Raw genomic sequence first — 21206 nt, 5'->3', positions numbered from 1 at the left:
TTACTGTTAATCCTATATCGGTTTCTGCATACATACATACATACATAGATACATACATACATACAAGCACAAACAAACTCTTACACACACAAAAACATTCAAGACAAAGTTTTACACGAAATTGTGTAAATATAGATAATAAATATAGTTCTCTTACAGGGTAAAGATTCGGTTATGCTACCTCGAGAAAATTCTGCTGGTACATATTACGCATGCATCGGTGGTCCTGCAGTGATGTGTGCAAGAACGTCAAAACTTTCAGACTACTGTACAGCCTCTCAAATAGAGGACAAGCATGACGGTCAGGAAAGTAAGCCTTTTATGTTCCCAGTAATTGTATTGGTTTTTACACCTCAATGTTATACCTGAATAAACAGAATATGCTACATTGCTTAAGGTATTATACAGCTGTAATGGTGAAACGGTATTTAGGACCAGCATACATGACACTTTCCTAAGTAGCAGTATTCATCTTAGACCCTGTGCTTCGTTGATAAATTGGTATCGGTGCGCCTTTGGCAGTCATGACAGCCTGTCAAGAGGTGGGTAACTATTACTTATGCATCAATCATGCCCAATGATATAGGAACGGAATAAATCTAGAGACCTGCTCCAACGCTTTGCATGCACAATTGCCACTCACCGCACATGCAGACGTTGTGGGAATGGTCACAAGTTCGATTGGTTAAGGACCAACGACAATTTAGGAGGGTCTTAAGTAGGCTTCATAGCACGTCTCATCCTATATCCCGGTAACAGAAAGCGGTATATATCGTTATTAAAGAAGAACTGGAGAAAATGCATATACACATCTAACCAGTTACAGTCGTAATTTTACTTTCAGAAATATGCTAGCTACCATAGCATTAATCTAATTTTGTCAGTGAGGGCTGACCTCTGTCAGCAGCAGTCACCGACAACATTCCAATTGGAGAAATGCTTTGCATCATAAACATCATAGTTCGCATACAAGATAGCGATCAACTTCCTAATAAGAGAGATAAATATAACAAACAGTGAATACGATGCTATTCTGGTGGCAGTTCTGACCGCCTGAAGATGGCACAGTCAACCTCACGAACCAGCATGCAGTGGCCAACGCCAGCCCCTAGTTGGCTAACGTCTTCACTGGCTCCAAGGCAGCCACCCTCACTGGCTCCTCAACAGTCAAAGTCTATACCGGCTCAAAGACAGCCAAATACGCTTGCACTTACGCAATCACTCATACGGTCCTGGGGCCAACCAAAGTGGTTAAATGCAGGGCACCCAGAGATATGACACAGAAGTAGAGGACCTTTCTTATCCAGTCCCTGCTAGACGATTACCTTTGCCTACTGTAATACAATAAGGGAGTCATTTTCGCTAAGGAGATAATCGTTATCGACTATCAAGCCGTGATACCACGAGACAATCCTCTTGAAATGGACCTATGCAGACTACTCAGGGTCACGAACACTAGACTGATAATCACCCTGCATATGATGTCAGACAGAAAGAGCTCAAAGTATAACCTTAGCATTAATGAACATACACATAAAGCTATAGTAGAATAAAATGTTGCCTTCGTGCAAGGCTACTTAACAGCCACTAGGCGACAAGTGGCTATGCTGGCGGATGTCCTCAAGATGATGGCTAAGATTGGCGAGCTCTTTAAAACTATCAGCAAACGTTTGGCATGGAGCCTTGTCAGAGGCGAGGCGGTGAAGCTATAATTATCGTAGAACCATCGGTTTCAAGGCAAATAAAGACAGGATGACAACGTAATAACTGGTATAATCCTTACAGCGCTTTAATAAACCGTTGTCCACACTAATTGTCCAGCAAGTACAGTATTTGGGACGCAAAATGTTACCAGCTTTAGTTTTCTACGAACGTTTCTGTCATCACCAAGTTTGAGAATTATTGCCATGATATTGCTGTCAGTGTCTTTGACTCCGACCTCGCTCTTTATTCCATGCACGTTTCCAATAAAGCTACGAATGAAAACTTCAGCATGCTACGGCAGTTGGACAATAACAATCAACACTACGTGTGAATAAAGAATCTTTCCTGAATGTTGTATACAAGTAACAGGCATGTACCCAACCTATCGAAATATTGGATGCATGTCTTTTGTTATAACAACATCAAGTTGGGATACGGTGTTAAGGTTCCTCTACACCTACACCTATTCCATCTCCACTTTGGAGATGGAGACGGAATACATCAATAAGGACATTCCAGAGGACGCCGACATCTACAATACTAGTGACTTCCGGAAAGTCACCCCCTGAAAAGTAACACTGATAAAATGGTAGTAGGACATTTTAAGAACTAAGACAACGGAGTCCCTATTACTGGGTTTATAGTACTACGCTCGAAAACGTACTAGCTCTCGATCGTGTTGCCAGATCGACAATCAGGGCTGACCTGCAACATAAGCTACTCATCGAGTGTCGTATGCAGATAAGGGAGTTTTGACACACCAACGCAGCCAACCCTTGCATAAACACCAGGTAGGGATATATATCCTGACAAAGATGAGTCTTTCTCCGCTGAACACGAACCAATGGGTCACTCATTGTGCGAATAAGACACAAAGCTATTGACATATTGAAACACATGTGGATGCCGACGATGTTTCAACGTTGGAAGGAGTTTCTTCTCCTACATTCTTCTGCGGATGAGTAGCCAGCGGATTTGCAGCAAGCAGGCTAAGGCCTCTATTCGCCCAGCCTCATGCTCGGCGGAGACACCTTTATGCCAAACATGCGCTATCTGCTCTTTCACCACACAAATCCCATATTCTCGTATATCCACGTCGTTTCAGCTGCAAAGTTTTCAGTTTCCTACCTTCATAACGGTTTGGAATCCATGTACTGATCTTGCACGCAAGCGGCCACTGCATAGACTTTACGTTATGGATCAGGTACTGTCTGCTTCTACAGTCGACGAGTGCAGCTAGGGTAGGAAGATGGGTTGTACCACATTGACGCCGTATTTCGGTGGCCGTGTAACTCGCCCCTGTTTCGAGCCCTGTAGAACTTCTAACATTCACGCCAACGCTGCCACTCTACTTGACTCACATAAAACCCAGTATCAGCAGCCTGCGCTGCACATTCAATGAACAGCCGAAGCGAGGAATTCATCATATGCCTTTACTTCGGCGACCGCAACGCGCAAGATTAAAGCATTTATGGGTATATGGTTCATACGCTACATACTGTTTGCATTGCGGTGATGAGATTGTTCATATCTTCCGAACCGTCGTTGTCAACAAGAGCTATGTTTATGTGTCCTCGGCTGCCAGTCTAAATAATGTGAGCGTTGACGGGGGCTCTCTCCATCCTTGACCTGCTATTGTTCGTAGAGTCCCTGAACCACTTGGCGGATGAGGTGTGAGATGAGCCGAATTGCCATCGCAAGACGGGCGCACTGCTGAATGTGGCACTGTGACTGCAACATAAATCTGTATAGACAAAGCCAGTTGTGGAAATATGAGCCATGCCAATTGATATATTGAAGAGTTCTCGGCAATTGTAGGCGGTACCCGGTTTTTCCGCGGCCCTCACATATAGGCACTATTGCACATATGTCCATGCGTATTCCAAATATTCAGTCAGCATTTGCTGTTTTCGGAATACCATCAGCTGTGAAGACAGTGAATGGACCATTATTTAACGTTGAAATGTTCACAGACATTGCAGCTAGCATATCTGTCCAGTGCATCTAGTGGGGAACGAAATCGTAAGAGTTATGAGCCGATTGCAAAAGGCGATAACGACATTATATGTAATAAATGAATTTCATACATTGCTTCTGAATTATATGAATACAACCTGCTGTGACAATGTTCTCTTGGAAACTCATAGCCAGCTTACCACAGTTCTTTGTGAAGCAAACTGACAGTTACATCAGGGAGCTGGATATTATATGAAATTCAAAAACAAAGGTTATGATGACCAGATGCCACTATCGAGAACATACACTCTAAAGCAAAAGCATCCAGGGGTTGATAAAGGAGAGGACCAAAACGAAGTTGACAATCCGTGTATCCAAAACTCATCCAACGCCGTGTCCTGCAAGTTGTCAGTCTTAACGACCAAGTATAACACGAGATGCTTCACATTTTGAAACCTTAAATGCAACAAAAGATTCGACAACCCTAATACCTGCCCCCAAATGACCACAAAAAGCCACCAGTGCCGAAATGGACAGGTCCTGATATCTGGATTAACTATTATAACGGTGTGTAGTGTTAGGTCATAATACATGGATGGAAACAAATCATTTGTGTGTCTCCATATCACGTCTTATTCTGGAAATATCATACAGATGTATAAACCAATTTAACTGCTTTAGCAATTTCATCTGTGTATCTCTATTCTCTGGAGTCAGACCTCGAATTTAGTTTAGTGACTTAAATGAAAGGTAATACTAACACCTGGTTGTACATCAAAACGTGCGCCCAGTGGTAATAGTCATCGCTTATAGCTCTTTTCAACCAATTCAGATTGTGAGCAGTAAAAGTGGAACCTAATGACATCGTTAATTTTCTACTGGCAAATCAGGGCAGGGTAATGTAAACATTCGTGAACATTGAATTGCATCATTATTCTGGTTAGTACAGTCTGATTCAATTAAGCGTGCGATGTCATAGAAATAGTGGACCAGTTACATTGCAATAGTGATTTGACACCAATGACTGTCAAACGTTGTAATGAATAGGATATATACTTTAAGACCAGTGAAGGTGAGGGATGCAGTGCTGGCGATGCCAATGATACTTAGCTCTGCCTTAGTGTGACACTGTTAACGATATGGCATGCAAAATATAGACTTTCAGACAATGTTAGTTGTTGAGATGGAATAAACTGAACAGCTGTGGTTCGTTATTTGCAATCACTTTATGGTTCGTTATAATTATAGAATATTACAATAATTAATATGAAATATTATTTACTTTCAGTTAACACTGTGCCAGGAAGAGAAAGCAGTCAGTCAACGTATTTTTTGCCGGTGCTGATTGCTGTTATTGCTATTTTGGTGGTGCTATTCTTGAACTTGTTGCTATTGTTTCTAAGGAAATGCACGAACACCCGTTTATGCTGCATCACGAAAAGTGAGTTTATTTTTCTATTGAACCCATTAGTTAATTTTTTGAGATTAAATAACCACCTGAAAAAATGAGCGTTTTAACAAGACTTTTTTAACAATGCAAAGAAACGATTTTCAAATATAATTCTTTAAATAAGAAGAGAGAAACACATTCTTAGACAATTTAAAAAAAGAAAACATGTAAACTACACCCACTCTTTGAAAATGCGTAATATTTTAAACTAAAAAATAGTCTCTGTATCATAATGTCCCTCTTGGAAACATTATACTAGCGAAGTACGTGTTCTTGAGACTTTTGCGTATAAACAAAGAGTACAATATTAATAGCTTTTACACCTTTGTATAATTTAGCGTATTTTTGTTTTCTCGAACAGAGGCCAAATCTGTGGGGAAGACTGGTTATTATGTGGTTTCTACGGACACAAAATTATCAGGTAAACGGTATTTTCTATGCCGTATAGATTTTGGAAAGCATATTAAAAGCTTGCTCAGAAATGTTTTGCTCAAAACAGCGGTTAAATATAATTCAGAGCAAAATTATGATGACAAGCACATACAATAGTGCTTATTCTAGTGTTTAAAACATATTTGATACATATTTGGTATCCTACGAAAATAGCTTTAATGCATACGTAAAGCAGGTTATAACACGTATAAATTAGCTTAGGAACTGCAAATTATACAAATTTGTCCACGTTTTAACCAATTGCCCTAGGTTGGAAACCAAATGGCATTAGTTTTGATTTAACAAAAAATATATCTATAATTATCGCTTGATCGCTACTTTTGGAACGCAATTAAGAATTCACCTGTAGTGTATTATATACTAAGGCATCAAGATAAAATATGAGCCTAAACAGTATAGAAAAGAACCAGGAACTTTAAAAAATATCATTAACTGTGAGTATATTCCACACTATTTCATATGGTGGTGCGAATATACACAGAAACAGATAAGTACGTATAATTTTCAAAATATAATATAATCATTCTGCATCTAAAAATCTTGCTTTAGAAAAAGGAAATAAATTTGCTTTAATGTCGCTCAACCGTAGGATTTCAGATTACATTAATCGCAGTGACCCTGAAAACATGATAATGATAGAGGTTGAGACGGAAGCTTAAATGTTCCAATTAGATCAACTGTCATTGTGAGATTCCATCATTGCTTTAAAAAGAGGTATTGAAGCTGCTGAATCTTTCGTGCATGGATTGATATTTGTATATGAAATGTATGCATTTGTGTGAAGTATTAAGGCAAATATGGGAGAATAAATTCCTAACCATTAAGGCATTTGCGCATGTTCACACGCAAGAACAAATCTTATTTCTCTTTCACGTTGTCATAGTCTCTTATATTTTCGATTTCTTCCAACATCTTACTGACATTTGATTGGAAAATGCATTTTACTAAATATATAAAATGTCAGTGTATGTGTGCTGTTATAACTTTGTACAAGAATGAAGCTTTAGAATTACTGTTTATATATGAATGCATGAAATATCTGCTTAGCTATCAATTTTGTTTTACTGAAATAAAAACTAAATAAAAAGCAGTGATCGTTTCAAAGCAATAAACATCCTGTAGTTGCTTTTGCAGCTGTTTTGTGATGCTATAAAATCTACTTTGAGCATAAATAACTTATGTACAATTTTTGCTAAGCATTTTTTGTTAATGGGGTGAGACAAAGTATAATCTATTGCATTGTATAAAATTCGATAACAAAAATTATAGTCGCACTTTCCCAGAAAAATCAGAGACTACATAAAAATAACAGTTCTATGAGTATTGTATTGAATGTTTAGATATAAAGCATTGACTATTCGAAAGAACAAAACAGTTTTTGACTAACTGACTATTCTAAAATCCTTTCGATCATAAGTTACTTCTAATACACAACAAAATGATGACAACCATTACTGGAGAGAAAAAATACACAATAACAAAAAATATCTATCATTTGGTACGAAAGCTCTCTGATCACAACTAAATTTAAGTTTTAAGAACGTTATTCCTTAGATACTCAAGAACAAAACAATATAGATAAAATGTCTATGTTGTCTTGTTTCTTTGTTTTCGGAGTGAGAGTAACGTACATGCATGTATATATATATATATATATATATATATATATATATATATATTCTAGCTCAATACAGTTTTCTAACATTACGTTTAGACTTCATTCTTAATGTATTTAAAGGAACTATTACACACATAAACGTCAAGATTTCCTCTCTATCTCTTTTTATTTATGATGATATGTCATCAATATGTATTAAATAAGCTATTAGATAAATATTTCTTCACTATGTATTAAATAAGCTATGTTAATACATATAACTAATACCTATGCATACATTATTTGTCAACCACGTAATATTATGTATTAAAGAAAACATTAAAAAATATCAGTCAAATTATATAGGTATAACAAGCTACTGAACCTGGAAGTTCCCCGATCTTGTGGTGGTATTGCTATAGCGACGACAACGTAGAGTTTAATTAATGTTGTTTTCTACACGAGTTACTAATTGAATTGTAGTGGAAAAAATTTATACAAACAAGAGAGTAAAACTAAACGTTAAATCTGAAACTTCAAAGTCATGTATTCAACTCCAAATGTCTCAAACGATTGACAAGGTAACCACGCCATGAAAGAGAACACTTAGCAGTCCAAAAGTTACACATGTGAGCACTAGCTTTGGAGTTGTTCGGATATTACCTTTCACTCTCTGCGTGAGTATCGTTTGACTAATTTATAAACTTATTGTGTAACAGAATATACGTGTTCCGGGTCAAAATAATAATACAACTACTACAATTTTAGTTTAATAATTGGCGATGTAGCTATATATATATATATATATATATATATATATATATATATATATATATATATATATATATATATATATATATATTATGTCATAATATTATTCACTTTTACCTCCCAATAGATATAACAGTGGATAGGAAACACCAGATTATATCAAGGGACTAGCTGCTTGCTTACACATAAAAGTGAGTGTTAAATATTTATTTGCCCTTGATAACTTGACAATAACTATTTATTAATTTTTATTTAAAATAGTAGCAAGAATAAAAAAATAATAATTGTTTATTTATTTTTTATTATTAATAATAGCGAGCATTATTGTTGTTATTATCATTATTATTATTATTATTATTATTATTATTATTATCGGTGAGATACAGGAAACTGAAAACATTCAATTAATTCATAAGCCTTTAGATAGAACAATCACTGAAGAAGAGGTACGCCTAGCATTGAGTAAAGTGAAACATGACAAAGGTGGTGAATTGTATGCTTTCTCCGGCGACTTCATTATGTACGAGCAATATAAAATCACCAATATTAACAATATTATTTAATAAACTATTTGATGTTCGATATTATCAAGAATATTAGTCAACTACTATCATCATAACAAATATGATCAAATGTGATGCAAAATGAACTACCCGATTACTGAGCCATCCGTGTACTATCTGTATTAAGAAACGTGTTTACATCGATTGTATATTAGAAGAATTAATGAATGGGTGGAGGAAAACGAATTACTGGTGGAAGAGCAAGCCGGGTTTAGAGCGGGGTATTCTACGACAGATATTTTATTTATATTATATACATTAATTTGTAAATATTTGAGAAAACGTAGTGGTAGATTATATGCAAGACTGCATACATTAAGAAAGCGTTTTTTAATGTAATGAACATTGAGCTGAATAGCTTATAATGCTTCCGAAAATCATTCATGTGCATGTGAATAAATACAGTTGCTCCACAGATAAGTAAAGTCCTTGCCTAAAACAAAGCACTTCAGGAACGAGATGCATGAATAGATATCAAAAAGCCTTTGATAACATAAAGTGACGTTTACTGTACCAAAAGCCAGTTATTGAAAATGTTAGTTCAACAGTCTTATTACCGATGTGTTTAATTGTCCTTTGGGAGTGCGCCAAGTTTGTGTTTATTGCTTTTACTCTTTTCATTTTTTGTTGGAACAATTTGAAACCCTTTAAAGCTGAAAGAAACAGAGGAGTGGCCATAGAAGGCTTAGAACTATTGAACTGTTGTATACAGACGATTTAATTGTCTTTGCTGACAGTGCTCACCAGTTGCAAAATATGCTCAATAAGTTTCATATATATTCCCTAAAGTGTAAATTAAAAGTTAATGTGGAACAAGCAAGAGTGGTTTTATTACCCAGAGGTGCCAATCTCAGAAGTTACGAAAGGTGGTACTATGGCCAAACAGTAGTGAAGACTGGATCATATTATAAGTATTTAGGATGCATATTTTCTTCAATATACTCTTGGTTTATGTGCCAGAAAAATCTATCCTTGTGGGCGCTGAAGGCTGTGCATATATTGAAGCAAAGTCTTTCCTTTCAAAGTTTGACAGATAACCCGTAACTGAATTAATTCGTCTGTTTGAAACAAAGATAGCTCCCATACTTAATTATGGAGCAGAGGATTGGGGGTTTTATGATTCCAGTGATATTGAAAAACCTCATTTGTCATTTTGTAAATATATCCTTGGTACATCTAAGTCTACTCAAAATGCATTAATATATAACGAATTAGGAAGAATTAGTATGCAGTGTGTAAGATATAAACGTATTTAAAAATATTTGATAAGATTTCTAAAATTGCCAGAAGATAGATATCCTAAGCATTGCTACAATTTACAGTTAAAATGGAGTGTGTGTGATAGCTGGGATGACTATGTTTGGCAGTATTTGGTATATTGACGGCGTAAATGACGAACATACATTTCGTAGATTGTGCTGCCAGAGATGTGAAGATAGTTTTAGGCAAATGCTGCAGGATGAAATTAAGTCGATGGAAAGACTGCACTTCTATAGGTCACTGGGACTAGAATTTACTTGTCAAAGATATATAGAATTATTGGGAAATATGAATCTTTGTTATATAATTACTACGCTTAGAGTGGGGATCATGCCAATCTGTATTACACATAAAGATACGATCACGCCAATAACCTACAGATATATTTTCTTTCCTATTTTCTTTTGTTAGCATTCCTTGCAAATTAAAACAAAATGTGTTTGTATTCACAGTCTTCCTTCTGTTTTGAAATCTAATATATTTAAACTGAAAATGATTTAGCACGTATCTATACTATTTATATATGAATATTGTACGACCTATCTGCACCGTCATTTTATTTAATAGTTACAGGACTTATGGATGCTATACACAGAGATATGGTATTTGTGTTGTAAAAAATCGATTGAATATTAATGGTTTACAAGGAATATATATTGTTTTTATTGATGGTACATAAACTGGTAAATATGAGGAGGGGATATTACCATGACAATTAAAGCTAATATTTTCTTTGTATCGTATTACATTTCAATTTATTAGAAAGTGCCATACATGTTTCGTGATAAATTGCATCCAGTCCTTGAGGCTTTGTTTATAAGGAGGCAAATTGCCACATTGCTCCAATGTTTTAATAGAAGCGTATGTGTCCGAGGTTCCAACAGCTCTTGTATATCGTCGTATGTAGTTTGTCGTCAAACGCGCACCGTTTGTTATTTTGTTTGCATCTGACACTATTGTTATAACTGTTTAGCCATTTCGTAGCCAAAAATTATTTGGATTTAACATGGACGGCAAAGTCGCATTAACTAATATTAAAGAGGTCGTTGATCATCTTAATCTATATAGGGTGTGTATCTTTGAAAATATGCTTTATAATAACTGCTTAGCAGAACTGCCAAAGTGTCGGACACAAATGTATGATAGTGCATTTAATGAGAACTAATAATGTTTTCTTTATACTTTTTTGATTAGCTGATTTTTCGATCACCTGTTGGTATTGGTGGAGAGGCTTTACTAACACTTGATAGGAGGCGTTGTATGATACAGTTTGTGGACGTCTTTAACCAAGCTCTGTATACATGATAGATTTAACATCAGTTAATATACCTTTTGTAACGTTTCAACGATTTATTTTACATATTTGCTCCTCAGGTTTAGTTTTGTTATTGTTTGGTTCTACATTAACCTTGGGAAATAGGCTTTCTCAATATTCATCAATGTTAACACCAATTTTAATATCAACGTGGAAATTATTTATGTGGTATTTTATATATCTAGGATTTTTGCCTCCTCATAACCTTGTCAACCAGCAGTTTTGTTTGCAAATTTTGGCGTGTAAGGTTGCAAGGTGAAAATATTTTAAATGTTTGATACATAAAAACTGTAATGAAATGTAGTTAACCTACGTTTAAAGAGCCTGAGTATTCTTTAGTTTTAAAAGGAGCTGTCAAAGTTGGGTAATTTACCTTACATGGTTCAGAACTAGGATGAGTTGAATTTATATATCTTGCATTACTATTTCTTAAAAAGTGTACTATATATAATCATTTGGTAGTTCATATTTTTCATATCTTAAGTAAGGTTATATTATTAAGGTATTTGATGAGTTGAATGATCAATAACATCTGCAACATTTATTAAAGAAAAGCCCGCCAGATGATAACGATTAATTTTGTTGTTATTGTTGTTGTTGTGGGTTCAACACCATTTTTCAGCACACGGTATGTTATGCATGGAAGCTAGCACAAGTGATGCAGGAAGAACCCGGGAAAACCCGGCAAGAACCACCAACCCACGTGAGTCTACTGGCAGCTTTCTCGCATAATTAACATATCCCGACGACAAACGCGCATAGGGGGTTGAGTGCAATTGTCGGTAAAGGGCGAGAGATTTAGACCATTCGGCCATCCGGGGCCGAAATAATAATAATAATAATAATAATAATAATGATCATCATAATCATCATCGTTATCGTCATCATGATCATCATCATCCATTTTATAGACTGATTGAGTCATAGGAGTTATAATTATTACAAAACTAGTTTTTCATGTGGCTCCGCATTAAATCATATGTGAGGATATTGAATATAATCTGTCAAAATATGAACAGTTAAGTTTAAAATTGTGCAAGCATATTTAATAAAGGTATTGAATATTCAATATCTTTATATACAGTGTGTGTTAACGAAGAAGTATAGTGTATGGTTGGATAATTTATTCGTCCGCAATATGTGATTGTACTCTTATACATATAATTAACACTGCGTTGATAGTCCACAAACTGGGGAAGTGATTAGCAGTAAATATGGCCATATCTTATTGACTAGCTTTCCCGTAACATAACGTTGTCGTCAATTTACCACAATTCTTTCATTAATGTAGTTCACAGTGACCACCATTTGCATCTAAGTATTTTTATATCATGCAACAGAATAAGAGATTAGGATCTTGTTAACACTGACCACCTAGACTGGTCATTCTGAACACTTAATTTACATTCAGAAGAAAAAAAGTCAATGTTCAAGCCATTACAACTTTTGTAAAACCGTTTATGTTCGTGATACTATATATGTCCTCAAACTAAATATTGTCTTCCTTACATAACAAAATACTGTGCATAACTTATGTCGTATTAAATATTATTAACTAGAAATGTGGCCATTTTACGATGCTTTTCTGACGGAGACTGTCCAAACGGTATTCTAAATGTAATATTCAATCAATTGATTTTCCAAGGAGAAACATGATTACATACTTGTATTTAAGTATCCGAAATTGTCATCTGTCTTGACTCGCATGTCATGATGTCAGAATGACCAATTATGCTTCGCAGGTTCGAAATATCCTTATAGACTGAACTAGCATTACAGGATAAATGTACTTTTATAAAAGTATTTGAATCGAAGCCACAAGCTACGTTGAAACAACTAGGAAAGAAAATGTAATATAGGAAGATTATGATCTAAATACGGTATGTAAATATTGTGGATTATTATCATTCATAGGTCTAATGGACATTTAACAAAATCTACTCATGCATCTCGTTCCTGAAGTGCTTTGTTTTAGGCAAAGACTTTACTTATCTGTGGAGCAACTGTATTTATTCACATGCACATGAATGATTTTCGGAAGCATTATAAGCTATTCAGCTCAATGTTCATTACATTAAGAAAAGCTTTCTTAATGTATGCAGTCTTGCACACACACACACACACACACACACACACACACAAACGTGCTCTCATTATTATATTATCTACCTCTCTCTCGTCAATAAACACGCATATAACTGATGTTTTCAATTCTGGGAGATACGTTAAAATTGTTAGCCTTTTAAAACATCTCTACGCATCCTAAGTGTGTGACACTCAAGAATCACGTTCTAACTGAGACTTATCAGAATGTTTCGGGCCATGCAACTAAGGAAGGGAAAGTTCCACATACGTTTAGTTATACCACTTCAGATTAGAATTTCTCTTATAGAGGCTTGGGTCCAACACACAACCCTGCCTAACTCTACTTGTTGGCCGGAGATGGTTCTGATGATTCACTTATTCTACAAGCATTCATTCATGGAATAGCAGAACTATGCAGAATCGAGTTATCTAGGCAACTACTTTTGGACGTGATCTTCCGAAGGTCTACACAGCTCAGTGTGTCAAATGCTTTGATCAGGTCGATTAGTGTCACGTACAGCTTGGAGTTATGTTCCTGCCATTTCTGCAGCACTTGAGGAGCTGCTATAACCAAGTATGTGACCCCCTCGATCGTTACTGAAGCCACACATACTCTCATAATGTTATGAAAACGTGAATGCAGCAGATTTGTGTCAAGTATTTTCCCGGCTATTGACAGTAATTATATAGCCCACTCCTTGTCGCAAGATTGTATGTTGCCTTTCCGCTCGTACACGTGGACGATGGCTGTAGCCTTGTACTCACTAGGTAAACATTCCCGAGTCCATATTGACCAGAAGAGTTTATTTTGTTTCCGTGCCATGTGCGAGCCTCTGGCATATTATCCTTCTTCTGGTATAGCTTTTGCTCCAGTTGCTTTGCGATTTTACAGTAGTTTCAGCGCTGTAGGAGCAGCAAATTTTATAGTAATTTCCACTTAGGGTAGTCAGCCAATTACCTCCTCGTTAATATATGACTGTTGATTAAAGATGCCGTTGGAGTCCTCTACCCCTTGATGAATTATAGTTTTGTTGTCAGTGAGTAGCGCTGCGCTGACAACTCGTAGTATTGAAGATATTCCTGATGAATGTACTCGTAGATTGTCTTGAATTATCAAAGAAGCTTTTCATGTCATCCCTATCCGCGTATGCCTGAATCGCATCAGCATTATTGCTCACCAAAGAGTCTTGCAACTTTCTGAATTTTCATTGTACAGTTTTCTTGATGTTCTTGAAAACTTCCTTCTTAGATGATGAAGCGCTGTCATCTACGCAGTCTTTCCGTAACCAATGGTTTGCACTCAGAAGCCTGTGTATGGCACAATTGTTCACATCGAACCAATCAGTATTTTTACATATGCTTTGACCAAACATTTTTAACGCAGTTGAGCACACAACGTATCTGAATAATACTGTTTTATAATTAGTTCATAAAAAATGACAAATCATTGACTTAATTACTTGCGAGTTACAGCCAGGTTTGCATAATGTCAATTCAATAAGATGAATCGCATGTGGTAATAACAGAAACGTTTCTAGGTCAGAATTTACAACGTGCAAAGGTATCAAACATATCATATAATAATAATAATAATAATAATAATAATAATAATGATGATGATAATAATATTTTATTATTATTATTATTATTATTATTATTATTCTAACATGTATACCTTTTATAGCCTCTGGTCCTAAATGTTGAACCGGTTGTTATGCCCCAAACAGCCTTTCTAGCCATCAATGTACGAGAACGTTTGGTCAGTCATATATATACTGGTAAGAGATTAATTGGGAATACACGAACTGAAAGGACTCTGAATTCCAAATGTTTCTTCATATTTAATTAATTGGTATAATATTATTCCAAAATATCAACATTACAACGCATAACATATATTTGCATACAATTGATCATTTATATTCAACGTGTTAGGTAGTCTAGCTAGACAAAAATCTTGCTTAAAGTATTCATAAGTAGCATAAACGCTCAGTCATGCTACTTTTCCATTTCAGATGCGCATTTGAAAACCTATTTCGATGGGAGTTTCCAACAGATGATCATAGACAAATGATTTACCTTACGGATGATTAAATCTGTTCATTTGTGAACATTTAAAGGAGTAACACCAAAATGTTGAGCATATTCATAACATTCATTATATGCAGGCATACTCCGTTATATGTCGTAATACTAATGTGGCGAGTGCTAAACACACCGTCAAGCAACATTGTCTACACGATGTATGCAATATTGCAAATAACCGTGGTTCAGCTCAATTTCGTTTGAGTATCTGATCATCACCATTATAATACTAGATGCAGTAATTACAACTTTATAGTACCAAGAATAAAGAGTGTTGTCTTCTAAAGCGGTTTTGCTTTTCATGCAATAAGGATCGGAATGCATTACAATATAATATTAAAAATAGTACCAACAGCAATCGATTTCAAACCGCAAAAATACCCCACCTAACCGAGCCAGCTAAAAAGTACATAAGAAAATACATTTCTATATTATTGATTTCAGGAAATCTTCCTTTTTCGAAAAAATACTGACAACAGTTTTTCCGCCCAGCAAGTAGTGCAACTCAGTTCTGGCAGATATTCATATCCAATGTACGCTGCAATGCACATTTTATTTCATTTTCCTCATAGGTTACTTTTGTTTTAAATTTCTTTATAATGTCCTACATCAAATTTAATTGCTGAACAACCTAATGCTGTTGGTAGAGAATTAACTCGATGAAAATTTTAAAAACAACCTTGATAACCTGGTTATTGCCTTCTGGGTATCTTCAAACGCTGAACAAGCTTATTTTGCATTTGACTAGTAAAATGTGGGTGTTTCATATTATTAATATATTATTTTGTGAATTTATTATAATTAATTAAATGCAGCTGGTATGCATATCTTGTAGTTTTTGTTCTTGTTCTGTGCGTTTCATTTATCTTTTCATTCCAAGACTTTTAAGTCCTTGATTTCTCTATGTGAGGAAATTGTGGAAACCATGGCTATCCCTGCATGAACTTTATTGTATTAATATTGTATGTTTCCAGTATTGACAGCGTCCTTTATTTCTTTGTTTGTCATGTTTGGTTATATACTCGTACTGAGACAGAAATCCAGTGGGTACCTCTGTTCTTAATTGTCGCGAAGAGTTGTTTTCTATCACGAAACCATAATACTTCGAAATTATACAGTTTTATATGGCGACCTATATATATTCTATGATGATATGTTTGTTTTCGTTAGTGTCTGTTATCTTCAGTCGGGGGTGGGGTGGGGTGAGAAAAATCAGTCGGGGAGATACATTTATTGTGACTCATATTATTTTCTTTTAGAACTGTCTTCTTAATTCACGTGTTAGTTTAAACATATTCAAATTTTAAACTTCTAATTTGAGATTTAAAGAGATAAAATAAGGAACGTAAAGGTATAGAACAACAAAAAACCGCGTATACTATAGAAATTAGTGTAATACAGAAAGGTATTTATGATTCGTAAAGAAATGTTGTTCACAAGCACAAACCAAGTTGAGAATATTTCCTTTTGCATGCGAATATTACTTTAGATAATTCCAACTGATATATATATGTATATATATATATATATGTGTTCTTAATAAAGCTTCCTCGATAATCACATATGGTTTTTTTTAATGATTTTTTAGCGTAGCTAATGCCATAATTAAATTGCCCGAATAATACTGTGTTTGTAAAGTCCAGGAAAAAACTTAAATTACTATTTCTCACAAATGCGTCACAAGTAACAAAATGTAGCACACTTGAGCATAAGGGGAGTTAAGTAATATTACATTAGGTGCACATGGAAATGCGATTCTGGGACATAAGGGAAATTTAACTTACGGAGACAACATGGGGCATAAGTGAATTTATTATATAACTTATCTATGACGCTAACTGCCCAAGAAACATAGGGCCGGATTGGCCACTCCGGGAAGTAAGATAAAATGTAATATTTAAATTAATATGTGCAATCCAACACGAGTTATACTATCAAGCAACCAATGGTTTATTACTTTCCGAATCCACACCCTATAATCCAGCATTCCCTTTTGATTACTACCCGAAATCACCCAAACGTCCAAAGAACAGGACTGGACTATTTATACATGCTACCTATACTAAAGAAAACACACTATCATGATATCATACACAAGGGTAGGAAGCGTTTATATTCACACGAAAATGCACACAATCAAATATAAGAGAATGGGTGAAGGTGTCATTTTGGTTGTAAACAACGGTGATGTACACAAATATATACAGTCAAAACATAAACACTTTTGAATTTGACAGATGTGATTAGTGTCTCTTTTTATAGAGACCTAAGAAGACTTAAAAATAACCATTGGGTTTTACCACTCCTTTTGCAGCGGTGACGAATCCCGGGCGTAGCATCTTAGGCTGCGCGTCTTCGCCCCCAGTACTTATCACAATTTTTCCATGATGTCTTGGTGGAGACTACGTGCATGAAACTAAGTTCGTTTGCCTCCTTCCCCAAGTCATCCTTTTCCTTATTATTCTTTGCCTCCTTCTCATCGGACATGCATTGGGGATGGCCCAGCTGTCAAAACTTGTCTTGCCTGTTCTTTCAGTTGGCATGGAATCATCAAATTCCCTCTCGCTTTGCCTTGTGTTCTGTTCCTTCTCTTTCCTACGTCCCTCCTTCTCCTAGATTGTCGCCCTTTTTCACATGCATCACCTCCCTGACGTAGGATAGAAGCAGGGACGTGAAGAAAAACCCTCAACATAGTATATAAGGAAACAAAGTCGCATAGACCTCAAAGAAACCATTATCTGATTTTAATAGACAAGAATACAAAATGGTACTGGAGTGTTTTTAGGTACAATATATATATATATATATATATATATATATATATATATATATATATATATATATATATATATATATATGCAAGGACAATAATTCTAAGAAACATAGTGTATTCAACGAATACATACTTTTAATAAAGGAAGGGATTCTGAAGATTTTTTGTTTGTGTGGCACGACAAATATATACACAGTATATGCACAATATACATAAACAATTATTATGTCTGTTGACTAGAATATAACATTTCTATAGATATGGTTAGCCCTGAAAATGGTCGTTTATTTCCTGGGAGTGTTCATGTGTTGCCATGGGCTTCAATGCAGCACAGGGCTGGCTCTTTCTAAAGGAGAAAGATATCTCATAAGTCTTCGTTCTATATTCCACTTTTTCGTTAACATGTTGGTTTTGTTTGGTGCTGCTGCTGTTATTGCTGCTGTCTCCTGTCTTGTCCGCTTCTCCTCCCAGTCTTTATTTACTCTAATAATTTTCCCGCGGAGGACGTCTTCTACGATATTTTGCGCTACTTTTAAGAAGATGATCGTCGTCATACTCATCTGCATCAAGGGGTGCCTTAATTGATAATTGTGTACCACAGCTTTAGCCAATCTGGTTACTGTATAAGCTAATTCAGTGGTTTGAGAGCTAGCGAGCACCATATTTGTGCTTTTAGCAGAGTTCTGAGGGAAAACAAATCTATGTGATACAGAACTCCCACTTCATTATTTCAGCGATCAACATTTATAATGATAAACTTCTCCAACACAAGACACCTTTGCCTTTAATGTACACCAAATTGTCATTTAGATCAATATAATACTTAATTACTAAATTCATTTCAAATTCGATGGGTACTGACGTTGTTAAATACGGCGCAGAATGAACTTCTACCCAGAAGGATTCTTGTATCCATATTATCATCGGTGGCAGGACAAACAGACTGCGTTTTACCTTGGAACACTCGCAAGAATCGATGCATCTTTAACGTTTTGATTTTCACCCAGGAATAACAAAAGTCAAATTTCCTGTTATTATTTCATTATTCTTTTTGTGGGAACGTTCCTATGACGTTAGAAGTGAGTTCAACATCTCTTTCAACGTTGTCTTTGTAGCGGATAGGAAGAACAAATTACTTGTCCAGAGTGTGAAGTGAATTTATACAGGTTTGTAACATGCCAAAATGAGTTTTCCTATATACAGCAACACCTTTTCTGCTCTCATGAAATCTTCTTCTGGAATTTGTTTTTTGCTGGGGATGCTATGAAAAATGATTTTTACTTACGTCAAAAAACAGCATCCCTTAGTTCATGCAAACATCGAGTTATCATCAGTTCCAAGATGGGTACTGCTGTACAAAAGGTCGATCATAAAATACATTTTAAGCTATGTTATCATTATCAAGCGTCGCATTGGCACATATACTAACAATTCGTTTATAATTCATTTGAGAATTGTTTTCGAGATTGTAGTTTCACAATCACGTTTCTTTCAAAATTATAATATTTTACCTAAGATGTAATTTCTTAGTAATATTGATAATGTAAAAAAAATTCTTAATGATACGAATATCAGAACAATGTAAACGTGATACGTATGCTTTCTTCATTGTAAGCATATATGAAGATATGGCTTAATCCAATTCAAATGGAAATTAATGTCGTCTTTTTTGACTTGGCTTTATAATTTCAATGAATCGAAAAAGGAATTATACAAACGTGTAATGAAGCCGGCTACTTTCTCAGGCTGCACATGATACTTGAATTCATAAGTTAGAATTGTGTAAGGGTTTAGTAGTGATTCTAGATTTCTTGTGGTCGCTTTGTACGTCTCTCAAATTCAAAAAGAATCTTATGGATTTACTGAAAAAGCTCTTGGTGGATCATGATTCTCTCGACCTTATGGTAGAAGAACACGGTGCTGGTTCAGACTCAATGATGTCATCTTTGAAATCATTGGCTTGTACGTAGTCTTAGTCGTCTCTTGGTTCTTCTTCTGATTTCTCTTGTGACTGTCCTAATTCTTTTCCACGACCGAGTCATTATGATCCCGCTGCCGCTGTCGATATTTTATTAGTGATAGTAACTGCAGTTAGAGTGATTGTACAAACAGAAGGTTCTTTAAATGTTTTGGATTGTGAAGGTCGCCTTCTCTTGGGATGACCAACGGAGTCGGATAATTTTTCTCAGATACATTTAGCTAAGACAAAAATGCATTGTACAAAAGTAGGGAAGATGGACACTATACGGACAATGCGAATTATCATTACAAGACCCCTTGGGATCGTTTACGGACAAAAGGTTAGGACTGTATTTGGACAAGGGAAAGTTAAACATAGGTTATGTCTATATACGGACAAAGGACATTGAATGGATTGGGACTGAATAGAGACAAGTTGAATTGAACATAGAGATGTAGGGTGACAATGGATTGAGTCTGTCTAGACAATGGGATTTTAACATGGGGAATACAGGACCGGCAATGGAACTTTAAGATTGGGCCTGCATAGGCAAAAAATATTGGGATTGTATAGGGACAATATTGAAGATGACGGCGATTCACGGACAATGGAAATCCCAGTCATAAAGATCGTGGCAACTTTAGGGACAATGGGAATTCAACATGGGGAGTACAAGACAGGCACTTTAGGGACAATGGGGCTTTAACATGGGAATATTGGGCCTGAATAGGGACAACAAATATTGGGCTTGTATAGGGACAATAGGAATGATGATGTCACGGTACTGGACACTGGCAAGAATGTTGCAAGTGGAAGACCTCGATCGGGCAGAAGAGTGGCAGCGAAAGAAAACCACCATATAACGCCTAGTGTGGCGGGACATATAACTTTATAGTCTTAGAATCACGTACCAAAAAATCCATAGAGATGAGAGTGCTAAACTAAAATAAATTTTGTATACAAAACAACACACTCATGCTAACAAAATATACGGCATTTGCTAAAATACATTGCGGATATTTGTTATCTACAAAACACACCATTACCTCCAATCAACTCAGCAACATAATTAGTGGTTTTAGTCACACTACTCCATATTCACAAAAAACAAACACATTGCTCAGGGGCAAATGCTTTTTGGTTAAGGAAAAAAACGAAACACCGAACACATACAAACGTACGCATGCACACAAAATACACTCACAAACAAAATATACACACTCGCAAACACACA

The 21206-nt window shown here is 35.7% G+C and overlaps 1 protein-coding gene across 4 annotated transcripts in view; it reads left to right on the top strand.

Annotated features, from left to right (window-relative positions):
- LOC149794577 (uncharacterized) overlaps nucleotides 1-16066 on the top strand; it is a 45563-nt gene extending 29497 nt beyond the window's left edge. For all 4 annotated transcript variants that reach the window (XM_089968859.1, XM_089968860.1, XM_089968856.1 and 1 more), the window contains exons 5-9: nucleotides 160-310; nucleotides 4949-5101; nucleotides 5472-5531; nucleotides 8059-8122; nucleotides 15170-16066. In XM_089968859.1, the coding sequence (XP_089824985.1) occupies nucleotides 160-310; nucleotides 4949-5101; nucleotides 5472-5531; nucleotides 8059-8102 (408 nt within the window). In that variant the 3' untranslated portion in view covers nucleotides 8103-8122; nucleotides 15170-16066. The remainder of the gene's footprint in view (nucleotides 1-159; nucleotides 311-4948; nucleotides 5102-5471; nucleotides 5532-8058; nucleotides 8123-15169) is intronic.
- The last annotated feature ends 5140 nt before the right edge of the window (nucleotides 16067-21206 follow it).

This window comes from Sinohyriopsis cumingii, chromosome 8 (genome assembly GCF_028554795.1).
Source record: "Sinohyriopsis cumingii isolate HCF-2022 chromosome 8, ASM2855479v2, whole genome shotgun sequence".
NCBI lineage: Eukaryota > Metazoa > Mollusca > Bivalvia > Unionida > Unionidae > Sinohyriopsis > Sinohyriopsis cumingii.
This window is presented reverse-complemented; position numbering and strand designations above follow the sequence as displayed.